Genomic DNA, 12,820 nt, shown 5'->3' with positions numbered 1-12,820 from the left:
TCCAGCCTCCCTCCTGCGCACGTCCCATTTCCCGCCTTCCTAAGTCAACATGAAGGGGACCACGGAGCGTGCTCCGCAGGACCGCGGCTCACGCTGTGCAATCCCTCCTCCGCAATCCCTCCAGCCTCCCTCCTGCACACGTCCCATTTCCCGCCTTCCTAAGTCAACATGAAGGGGACCACGGAGCGTGCTCATGCTCCGCGGTCCCCTTCATGTTGACTTAGGAAGGCGGGGAATGGGACGTGCGCAGGAGGGAGGCTGAGGCTAGAGGAGCCTCCTGCACACGTAGTCTCATTCCCCTCTTTCCTGACTCCTGAGTCAACATGAAGGGGATCACGGAGCGCTCCCATTCCCGACCATGTGTGCAGAAGGCTCCTCAGCGCCTTTTCCCTTTTCCCTTTTTTTTTAATTTTCATGATGAGAGCGGTGCGGCTCTGCCTCCCCTGCCTCCCCTGACCGCACGTCCCTGCAGCTGCTATGTCAGACCTGGAAGCCATCTTTTACATTTGGACCTTCAGGCTTGCCACATTTCCTACTGTGGGAAAATGGGAGGGGGGATTATATAGAGTATGGGTGATATATACGATACGATACGATACGATACGATACGATACAATACAATACAATACAATACAATACAATAGCAGAGTTGGAAGGGACCTTGGAGGTCTTCTAGTCCAACTCCCTGCCTAGGCAGGAAATATATAGTCAAAATAACATTATTTCTCAGAAAGTCAAGGCTGTCTTGCCCTGCAGCTGTGATGAAGTGACTGGGGGGCATCTCCAGTTTTGGACGGTGTCATGTGATGGACATGTGGGTGCACCCTGGGCAGGGACTTGAGCTTTCTTTTGGCTGTGGAAAACCTGGAAACTTTCAGATTCGGGCCTTCCCAGATTTGCCAATATGACATCTCTAATAAAACAGACCTTTGAGGAAACTCAAGCCTCGGAGTCTTCTTTCATTGGGGGTGTTACTTGGAACCCTGACATGATACTCGATTCCAAGAAAAGATGAGGCTGTTTTGAAGATTTGCAGCGAAATGCTGCCCTGAACCTCCCAGCCTCCCTTTTCAAAATTAACGTCAAAGGATTGCATGGCCTTATTAGCCCTCCATATTTTGGACACCCAGTTTACTGGAGGAATTACTGATCCTGCTGGTAGCTTCTGAGATTGGTGAGATTGATTGAATCTCGGGAATAAGGCTTTCTCAAGAGTACCTATGATTTTGAGGGATGCTGTCTTGCTAGAACAGAATAACAGAGTTGGAAGAGACCTCGGGGGTCTTCTTCTCCAACTCCCTGCACAAGTAGGAGACCGAAATTGTGCATGAGAGCTTTTATCACAAGCACAGCTTTAAAAATAGCTATTATTGCCTTGGCTGTGCACAAATTGAAATCTTAAAAAGGAGGGTTTTATCATTTTTTAAATTATTATTATTGTTGTTGTTATTGTTGTTATTATTATTATCATTATTATTTTAATCTTTGGTGAGATTCACAGCCTTTGGGGCTGGTTGGTAGCTCAACAGCTCGAGTCCTAACCAAGGACCTAGGAACTGTTAAGGTAACGTTGGAGGATATGTATAAGCTGTTCCATGTAGGGTGGTTTTTTGTAGAGTCAGAATGTTCAAGTCAGGTAAATTTAGAATTTCCAAATAGCAAGGTAGCCCTTTAGGTATTGCTCCAAGGGCTACAATTACAATTGGGACAACACACGATTTCTTTTTCCACAGTCACTCAACCTCAATTTGCAAGTCCCGGTATTTTGTGATTTTTTTCTTGCTGTTTATCTTCAATTCGTGCATCACCAGGTATTGCAATGTCAATGAACCATACTTTTTTCTTTTCAATTATTGTTATGTCAGGTGTGTTGTAGGCCAAGTGCCTGTCAGTCTGGATTCTGAAGTCCCACAAGATCTTGACTTTCTCATTCTCTAAAACTTTCTCAACCTGATGGTCCCAGTGGTTTTTGCTGTACTCAAATCCAAACTTTTGGCACAATTTCCAGGGAATAATCTTAGCAACGCGGTCATGGTGTTGCAGGTAGTCAGTTTGTGAATTATTATTATTGTTGTTGTTGTTGTTGTTGTTGTTATTGTTATTATTATTATACATCATCTTCAAAAGCTTTGCCCCAATGTGGCTGATTTTTTAAAAATAATTTGATTAGGTAAATAGTGTCCTTTGGCACACTTTGGTCCCATTTTCAATTCACTTAACACCAGGCCCACCAGTACAACATTTTTAGTACCAGATCCGATTAGCCTAAATTAAAGTGGATTTAATCCTAGATTCATTTCACTATACATTTTAAATGTGCAAGCATCCAATACAACTGAATGTTGTAATAAATTTGAACACTACGAGTCTCCAAACAAGTCCTGTAAACGGCATGCACTCCTGGCCTACCCAGCAATTTCACTTCACTGTCAGGCTTTATCCACCACCAAGATTTGGGAAGATGAAAACTGTTAGATTGGGTAATGGATAGGCACACACAGGCTTAGCGGTAACAACAGCTCTTTATTAAGTACAACAAGTGAGAACAATCCAGCGAAGGTTGATTCTGACAGCAGCCCTTTTATAGGGAGCTGTCAGACCCTTCGACCAATAGGATTAAACCTCTGTTCCCGCCGGAACAGAGGACCTTGGTGGAAACCACTGTAGTTAGAGCAAGTATCTAACAAAAACATGTCCCATCCCAACTTACAACATGAAATCTTGTTCCCAGCAGGGAAGGTTCCCTCGCACTGCAATTGTCGTGCTCTTCACATTCTGAACTTTGAGGGTCACGTATGTGTTGAATTTTTCTACCAGGGAGAAAGCAAAACATAGAGAATATAAATGGATGTCACAATTAGCAGCGTTGGAGGAAAGCACATGGAAAATTCTGGGTTAGCACACTTTATCAAAATATTACATTGTCCCCATGCAACATCTGGTTTTTAAAATGCTCATGGATTCTGAGTCCCTCCTCTCTTTTACTCTCCCCTTTTCCCTTTAAATCACAGCACTTTAAAACGTACTTCCTGAAAGGGCCAACTTGATGTTTAATGTGAAGATAACAAGGCAGAGATCATAACAACAAATAAGAGCACTTCTTCACTCATGTTCCTCAGTGACTGCTACCGAGATACCTGGGCATGGAATCAATATTTAATAATGATTTTGACAGCTTTATGGCTATATTTAATCCAAATTTGGTATATGTTTTGTTCAAACAATAATCCCAATTAGAGGCATCTATCTTTTTCCTTTTCAGTCCTTGTCTTCTTTCATGTCACTCCTCTGCAGGACCCAGGTGTTATTCCAATTTTTTTCATACCTATTTGTTTTCTAAGTCATATAATTGTGTAGTTCTTTAGCACAATTTAACAAATAAAAATGCAGTACTGAAATACATACTTCCCTACTTAGCTTTTCCTCACCTCACTCGTCTGTACTGCAGTGGTGGGTTCCAGATCCCGTTCCAACTGGTACGGTTGGAACGGGCCCGGCAGCGTCCACATGGATGCGCGCAGCACGCGTGCACAAATGTGCAGCATGTGCATGCATCTTAGGTGCCTCTGTGAGCCTCCATGACACTCCAGTTGTTCAGCGGAGTGTCACGCAGGCGCTGTATGCGCTGTGCATGTGCGCGGAAGCGCTGAAGACTTAAAAGACCAGTAAGGAGGTCGGGTGGATTTTGCTGGGTTTGCTCCCAAATCCAAGGTAAGATCTGCCTTCTGAAAGTTTTGTTTTCTTTCTCTAACCATTTTAGCTATTTCTTCTCAATATTAGAGATATTCTCCCACCTGTTTTGCTGTTCTTTGGCTGACTGTTCATGTCATTAAGTAGGTCATCCAGAAATAAGATTCCCTGAGGACAGTTAACAAAGGGGTCTACAATTGAAGGGATTATTACTGAGATGTGGCTAGAACTGTGACTTCTGAGCTCTTTTGAGGATAAGAAATGTGTGGGCAGGACATTAGTATGTAACCTGGTCATGTTCTGAAGTTATTTCAGTGCATGGGAATGGTGGAATGAAGTGAAGGGCAACACACTGTTAATGTTTAAACTTCAGTTGTGTAGCAATCTGCACATCCACAGACAATTAATGGTCTTAAACACATGCCTGTACTGAAACTAGCAATTGTTTCCGAGAAATGTCAAAACATTCGTGATCATTCAAACACCTCCTACTTCTCCCACATTTAACAATGCTGTGTTTAAGATGAAGGCTTCATGCACCATGAATGCCACATGATATTAATTTGCCATTACATTTTGAAGAAATTCTGCATGATGTTGTGCGATATATCAATGAGATTGTAGGATCTTTTCTATCCTATGCACTGCCCTGAGATTATATTGATTATACAATAATACAATAGTAGAGTTGGAAGGGACCTTGGAGGTCTTCTAGTCCAACCCCCTGCCTAGGCAGAAAACCCTATACCGTTTCAGACAAATGGCTATCCAACATCTTCTTAAAGACTTCCAGTGTTGGGGCATTCACAACTTCTGGAGGCAAGGTGTTAATTACCATCTTTAAAGCGCTCCATAGCACAGGACCTAGCTACTTGCGGGATCGCATCCTACCACATACTTCCCTGCGACCAATTCGCTCTCACAGGGAGGGACTCCTCCTGGTGCCGTCCACTAAGCAATGCCAATGGTCGGCGCCTAGGAGTAGAGCCTTCTCTGTGATGGGCCCAACCCTCTGGAATGACCTCCCCCCCGATATCAGAACCACCACCGACTTCCGCTCCTTCCGACAAAAACTGAAGACTCACCTGTTCCGTTTAGCTGGCCTGGCCCATTTATAGTCCTTCTTACCTCCTGGCAGATATTTTTAATTGGGTATTTTTAGGGGTTACTTTTTAAAACTTTTTTAATTACTTTACTTTAGGTACAGTTTCTTATAACCTCCTCTTTTAAGTAACTAGTATTTAACTATGTTTGTATTTTCCTATGTATTTATGTTTTTAGCCTGACTGTACACCGCCCTGAGTCCCTTCTGGGAGAGGGGGCGGTATAAAAGCCTGAAATAAAGTAAAGTAAATAAAGTTCCACTGATTAATTGTTCTAACTGTCAGGAAATTTCTCTTCAGTTCTAGGTTGCTTCTCTCCTTGATTAGTTTCCACCCATTGCTTCTTGTTCTACCCTCAGGTGCCTTAGAAAACAGTTTGACTCCCTCTTCTTTGTGGCAACCCCTGAGATATTGGAAGACTATTATAGGGGAATTCTAACTACAGGTAGTCCTTAACATACCACCATGTGTTTAGTGACCATTTGAAATTATAAGGGAACTGAAAGAAGTTTACTTATGACCAGTCTTCACAAATGTGACTATCACAGCAACCCCACAATCATGTGATCAAAATTTGGGCACTCAGCAACAGGCAAGTATTTACAAGGGTTGCAACATCCCAGGGTCATGTGATGGCCATTTGCAACCTTCACAGCCAGCTTCTGACAAGCAAGGTCAATGTAGGAAGCAGGGTTAGCTGAATAACTGCTTGATTCACTTAAGAATTGCAGTGATTTGCCTAAGTAACCATAGCAAGAAAGGCTCACTTAACAATGGCCTTAGCATCGGAAATTCTGGTCCCTGTTGTGGGTGTAAGCCAAGGACTTCTTGTATAATCAACACATTGCATAATTAACAGAATAACGGAATAAGAGAATTGGAAGGGACCTCTATTGCTGTAAAATGGCTTCTACTGTACAGTGCAGTGGAGTTGCCATGGTAATGGCTTCACAGTACTCCACAAGGAGGCTCCCTCTGATAAGGGGGAAAATTCAACATTAGAAATTACAATACAATACAATACAATACAATACAATACAATAGTAGAGTTGAAAGGGACCTTGGAGGTCTTCTAGTCCAACCCCCTGCTCAAACAGGAAACTCTATACCATTTCAAACAAATGGCGGTCCAGTGTCTTCTTAAAAACCTCCAGAGTTGGAGCATTCACAACTTCTGGAGGCAAGTCATTCTGAGGATTAATTGTTCTAACTATTAGGACATTTCTCTTTAGTTCTAAGTTGGATCTCTCCTTAATTAGTTTTCATCCCATTCATTTCTTAGTGTTCTGCCTTCAGATACTTAGTGGCAACCACTTATTTATTGGATATTAAATACTTTATTGTTTGGACCAGTGGGACACTAGGAAGAAACTTGATTTGAAATCCCAAGTTTGTCTTATTTCCCCAGAGGAAAAAAGAAAGAAAAGAAAAGATGGGAACTCACCTTGTGGGCCATCAAACTTGGCTTTTTTGACTGGAAAAGTAAAGAGAAAAGAAAGCAGTTAGTCCTCAGCCAAAAATGAATAAAATCTGCACAGCCTCATTTGCATAACTTCTTAAGCTGTTCCATGACTAGGTCTAGGACAGGGGTGTCCAAACTTGGCAACTTTAAGACTTGTGGACTTCAACTCCCAGAATTCCCAGGCTGGGGAATTCTGGGAGTTGAAGTCCACAAGTCTTAAAGTTGCCAAGTTTGGACACCCCTGGTCTAGGACATCATGCAGACCAGGTCATGAATTCCATTGTGGTCAAAAAGAATTGCATTAGCCATAGTTCCTAACCATAGCTTGTTGTTAGCTGTGTGTCATCTGAAGCCAGACTAATGTCTACTTTAAGCAGCCATTTAGAGACAGGAGGGAGAACTGTACCCATAGAGTGATGCTGGTCCTCCACACAGCAGCATTCTTGTTCCCCAAGAGGTTGTGTGTATGTACGTCAAAATCTGCAAGATTTTGCAAGGCATTGAAATAGATGTTTCAATCATCACACTGTCCCTGCCATTTTTCAGATTTTGACACTCCCTCCCCCAGATGTACCTGCTGCTGCTCCTCTTCATTTTCCCACATGCTCCAGATATGAGGAGGGTTATTTTTGAAAACTGCAGGAAGCATTATTGGATGGCGTTCAGGCTTTCTTCAACAGTTTTTAAATATGAATATATTATATATATATATATAAAAAGTTCAAGGCGAGCAAACCAACTATGACACGTAGGGAACTTCCCTTAATATCACAAATCTCGAAGTTTTGCAGTATCGCATCTCGACAATTAAACTTTCACCTGGAGAGGAAACAGGCCATAATAAATATACAATACAATAGCAGAGTTGGAAGGGACCTTGGAGGTCTTCTAGTCCAACCCCCTGCCTAGGCAGGAAACCGTTTCAGACAAATGGCTATCCAACATCTTCTTAAAGACTTCCAGTGTTGGGGCATTCACAACTTCTGAAGGGAAGCTGTTCCACTGATTAATTGTTCTAACTGTCAGGAAATTTCTCCTCAGTTCTAAGTTGCTTCTCTCCTTGATTAGTTTCCACCCATTGCTTCTTGTTCTACCCTCAGGTGCCTTGGAAAATAGTTTGACTCCCTCTTCTTTGTGGCAACCCCTGGGATATTGGAAGACTGCCATCATATCTCCCCTGGTCCTTCTTTTCATCAGACTAGACATACCCAGTTCCTGCAACCGTTCTTCATAAGTTTTAGTCTCCAGTCCCCTAATCATCTTTGTTGCTCTTCTCTGCACTCTTTCTAGAGTCTCAACATCTTTTCTACATCGTGGCGACCAAAACTGAATGCAGTATTCCAAGTGTGGCCTTACCAAGGCCTTATAAAGTGGTATTAACACTTCACGTGATCTTGATTCTATCCCTCTGTTGATGCAGCCTAGAACTGTGTTGGCTTTTTGGCAGCTGCTGCACACTGCTGGCTCATATTTAAATGATTGTCCACTAGGACTCCAAGATCCCTTTCACAGTTACTACTGTTGAGCAAGGTACAACCTATTCTGTACCTGTGCATTTCGTTTTTGTTGCCTAAATGTAGAACCTTACTCTTTTCACCATTGAATTTCATTTTATTAGATAGTGCCCAATGTTCAAGTTTGTCAAGATCCTTCTGTATCTTAAGCCTATCTTCTGGAGTGTTGGCTATTCCTGCCAGCTTGGTGTCATCTGCAAATTTGATGAGTTCCTCATTTATTCCCTCATCCAAATCATTGATGAAGATGTTGAAGAGTACTGGGCCCAAAACAGAGCCTTGGGATACTCCACTGCATACTTCCCACCATGTAGATGCAGTTCCATTGAGGAGATATAACAAGGACTCCAGTGTCAGAGTTCCAACAGATGTCCTAATTAACTCATGAGCCTCAAGCCAAGTTTCAAAAGAAATCCAGTTATTCATTCGTAGCAACATGTCAGTACATACCAGAGTGAAGTCAGCTCTGCCCCACATAAGTTACGGTTCAACTATGACCCTGTTCCCCCCCCCCCCAGAGTGTAATAAATCACATTCTCCAATGAAAGCACTTTTGTGGGCTGTAGAAAAACCCCCTCTCAGGCTGGCTCTGGTAACATGAGATCCAACCTGGAGAAAGGTATGCGTGGAATGTGCTTCTGTTTGTGGCTGCCTAGTTGCTCTGTCAGTTCTCCCCCCTCCTGCCTACGGCAACTCGACAGCAGGCCAGCAATGCTTTGTGAGTTGACATCCAGCTTAGAAGATATTTTTTCAACTTTTCCAGCTGTACTTGTGATTGTAAAGGTAAAGATAATTGTTGCCTCTATCAAGTTGTGTCTGACTCTAGGGGGTGGGATTCATTTGTTTCTTAGCCCAGGGCCAGTGTTATCCAAAGACATTTCCATGGTCATGTGACCAGCATGACTATATGCCGAGGTGCACCCAACGCTGTGACCTTCCTACTGAAGTGGTACCTATTTATCTACATGCATTTGCTTGTTTCAGACTGCTAAATGGGCAGGAGCTGGAGAAGGTAAGAGGAGCACACATCATTGCGTGTTGTTTGGGTCTTGAACCTGGGCGGTCAGCTTTCCAGCTGACAAGCTCAATGTCTTTAACCACTGAATCAACATGTCCCCTCCCTCCACTTGGACTATAGCTCCCACATCCCAAATAGCTATATCCATCAGGCTGGGCAGGCTGAACCTTGTATTCCCAGCACATCTAGAAAGCACCAGATGGGAGAAGTCTGGTTTAGAAGAACTCCATCACTATTCTTATTATTATTTGCAAATCATATTTCCGGTGTGGCTGGAAAATTGGACTAAATCCATTTTCCTCGCTCCTGGAACACCATTAACCTACTTCTAAGCCATGAATGACATTGTTTGCAGCGTTGTGATGAAGCCCAAGGCAAATAATAAGGGAGAAGGCGTATAGTTCCTCACTTGACCTCAATTGCTGAACTCCCACACTCTTGAATGACTCAGGATCAGTACAAACCATCATCTCTCCCTTATATAGTTTTGCAAAGGCCGTTTATAGGTTTTCCAAACAGTCTCTGCACTTTTTCTAGAGTCTTAGTTCTGGAGTTCATATGATGGAAATCCTTCCCCTGTCACATGATTATGTAAATGACCACATTTTGGGCACTTGGGACCTGGCTACCTTTTTACAACCAGTTGCAGCATCCTATGGTCACATGCTTATAATGTACTTTTTTTTTTTTGCCAGTTTCTGGCCATCAAAAAACACCCGTAGGTATGAATTAACTCACTTTACAACTGCCATGTTCACTTTACAATTATGCAGGGACGTGCGGTCAGGGGAGGCAGGGGAGGCAGAGCCTCACCGCTCTCATCATGAAAAGGAAAAAAAAGGGAAAAGGGAAAAGGCACACGTGGTCCCATTCCCCGCCTTCCTGAGTCAACATGAAGGGGACCATGGCTCGCGCTCCGCAGTCCTGCGGCTCGCGCTCCGTGGCTCGCGCTCCGCGGTCCCGTTCATGTTTATTCAGGAAGGCGGGGAATGGGACCACGTGTGCAGTAGGCTGAGGCTGCCTCAGCCTCCTGCACACGTGGTCCCATTCCCTGCCTTCCTGATTACATCACCAGCCTCACCAGCCATAAACCTCACCGCACATCACTGCAATTATGGTGTTCCTTTAATAACCACTGCAAAAAAATTGAGTTCATCACGTGGCTACCTCGACTTAGAATCATCAGGACTTCCAACAGAAATTCCAGGCTTACAGTGAAGGGCCACCTGTAATATAAATACTGATATGCAACTCAGAGCCATTCCTCACTTGTGCCTAGCTGTGACTGAAACACATCTTGGCTACCTTTTTATTGTTGTGCTGTGTCCTCATAAGATCATCTTCTTCCACTTCTCAGCTATAGAGAGGCTGCCCTTAAAGAGCAAAAGTTATTCCTCTTTTATCCTAATACAGCATTCCCTCTATCCCAAAAGCCATTAGATGGCTGGCATGGTCAGGTTACTCCTAGGGTAACCTCTATTGATTGCTTTAGGCTGGGTTGGGCACGCTCCCTTCCCTTTATTTCCCCACATTGTGTGTGCTTGCGCACCATTTTGGCTTTGGCCATGTGAGGGGTTTGTCTCTGTTTTTGGCAGAGATCTGGATCAGCAGGTGAATGGGGAGACAGTGGCCTTTGTGATGAAGCGGGAGACAGAAAGTCAACAACTCTCTTTGACTGCTGTTTTATCAGTGGTGAGATTCAAAAATTTTTACTACTGGTTCTGTGGGCATTGCTTGGTGGGCATGGCTTGTTGGGCATGTCAGGGGAAAGGATACTGCAAGATCCCCATTCCCTCCCCATCCCATTAATCTGCTTTCCAGCTCCGTTTTCCTGTGCAGGGCAACAAAAGAAGACCCAGCCAATCAGCTGGGAGGCAGCAATAGATTGACCATGCCAATCATCTGGGACAGGGACAAGGCCAGCTAGAGGTGGTATTTACCGTTCTCAGTGTCACTGCGTTAATTGTTTGCTAGCCGAACTGAAAGAGTTACTGCGCAGGTCATAGGTCCTTATCAGCAATGATTTACTGTGCATGCTTTCTAATACATCACACATTCCAGAGACTTCTTCCCTTTTGATCTTTGTTCGTCTGCCAAGAAGGTGGGCGACAGACTGCTCTTGCCAAAATGTAACAATTAGATAGATTTGTTTATTTTCTTATTTCTTATTTTTGTATTAAAGCTTGTTTTTCATTAGAACATGTTCTCGGGTTTTTATTTTCGCTTCTTGTGAAGATATGCTGTTTGGAAAAGCTGTCGATTCTAGACCTCATTAGCTCAGGGTGAAATTTCCCCTGACAATAATGGTAGCAGAGGATGGTTATAATTTACGGCTGTTCCTTTCAAGTTATCTTCAAGAGATAAGCTAATTAGAAAGAATGATCTAGCTACTGAGGTACGCGTAAATCAACTTTCTAACCATGCCGAGAAGGAAGAAAAATAAAGACAGACATGAAGCGCGTTCAGAGGGTTCCCTTCCCCCTGACACAGAAATGTTTCAAGCTGGCTTCCAAAGCACAAAAATTTCTTCAGCAGCCGGGCCAACTGTGGGGACAACTTTTCAACAAAATGTCTGCTACCGGTTCACCAGAACCGGTTAGAACCGGCTAAATACCACTTCTGTCATTATGCACAATATGTTAGGGTGATTTTGCACTTAGGTTTAGGAATTGCTAAAATATATTCACAAGCAACCTGACTATCAGCTGGTATCAGTCCTGTTGGAGACAGAAGCCTTAACACTGGAGTTTACAGAAAACCAACACATGCAGATCAATATCCATATTTTGAATCTCACCGCCCACTGTAACACAAAATGGGAGTGATCAGAAACCTCCTCTATTGGGCTGAAAGTTTGCCTACCAGCAAAAATGGAAAAGGAAAATAACTAAAACATGTCAAGGAAGAACTCGGAACCTAGTATGGCTATCCCAACTGGGCCTTTATCAAATCCAAAAAAAGACCCAGCAAGAGCTCCTCCATAACAGACAAAGAAGAGAACAAGAAACGAAGTAACATTGTCATTCCATATGTTGTAGGAATATCTGAAAGGCTCAGGAAGATTTTCAACCAACACAATATACATACATACTTTAAACCCAAAAATACACTAAGGCAGAAGCTTGTCCGCCCCAAGGATAAAATACCAGTCACAAACTGAGAAATGTGATATATGGAGTACAATGCAGTAAGGCATGTACAGATCTGTACATTGGAGAAACAAAACAACCACTTCACAAACACATAGCACAACATAGGAGAAGAAACCCATTAGGGCAAAACTCAGTAGTCTATCTGCATTTGAAAGTTGAAGGTCATTCTTTTAAAGACCACAAAGTCCACATTCCGGACAGAGAGGACCACTGGTTTGAAGGAGGGGTCAAAAAGGCCATCTACATTAAGATGGAACAGAGAGGGAGAGATATGAGACCACCAATCTCCTGTTTAAAACACAGTCCTTTCAGAGGTTCCAAGAAGACTCCACACCCTCTTCAGATGATCCTGAGAGCACAGATAAACCTCCAAGTTGCCTCAACAACCCTCATAATGAGTGCTAATGACCAGATGACTGCAAGGAATATAAATCCTTCCATCATCCTCCACCTTTCAGTCAGAACTGAAGAAGCTTCTTGAATGAGAAGCAAAACACCTTCAATGAAAAACCAAGCCCAGTTGCCTTTTGAAAAAGCACCTTTGGGACACTCTTGGTCAAAAAGTTGCTTTCTCCTTCTCATGTTAATAAATGCATCTGGTGGATAATTTCTGACAGTGAGAACAACCAACCAATGGAACAGAAGTTGTCTTCGGAAGTTGTGGGAACTTCATCACTGGAGGCTTTCAAGGTGAGATTGGACTGCCATTAGTCGGAGATGGTGTAGGGTCTCCTGCTTGGGCAGGGGGTTGGATTAGATGACCTACAAGCAGAGGTGGGCTTTTTTTGATTTTGAAGAGGCAAATTTTTTTAAAAAGTTTTTGCACTTGCAGACCTCGCAAAAACGGCCCGTTTTTTGTCAAAAAAGGGCATGCATAGCCT

General features: G+C 43.2%; 1 protein-coding gene across 1 annotated transcript in view; it reads right to left on the bottom strand.

Moving 5' to 3' along the window:
* UNC13A (unc-13 homolog A) overlaps positions 1–12,820 on the bottom strand; it is a 173,227-nt gene that overhangs the window by 126,036 nt on the left and 34,371 nt on the right. The window contains exons 2-3 of the mRNA XM_081958016.1: positions 6,238–6,267; positions 2,711–2,810 (exon numbers count right to left, since the gene is read on the bottom strand). Coding sequence (XP_081814142.1) covers positions 2,711–2,810; positions 6,238–6,267 — 130 coding nt within the window. The remainder of the gene's footprint in view (positions 1–2,710; positions 2,811–6,237; positions 6,268–12,820) is intronic.

Source organism: Natrix helvetica, assembly GCF_964273705.1.
Source record: "Natrix helvetica genome assembly, chromosome: 1".
Classification (NCBI taxonomy): Eukaryota; Metazoa; Chordata; class Lepidosauria; order Squamata; family Natricidae; genus Natrix; species Natrix helvetica.
Note: the sequence above shows the minus strand (reverse complement) of the source record. Positions and strands in the feature narration are given on the sequence as shown.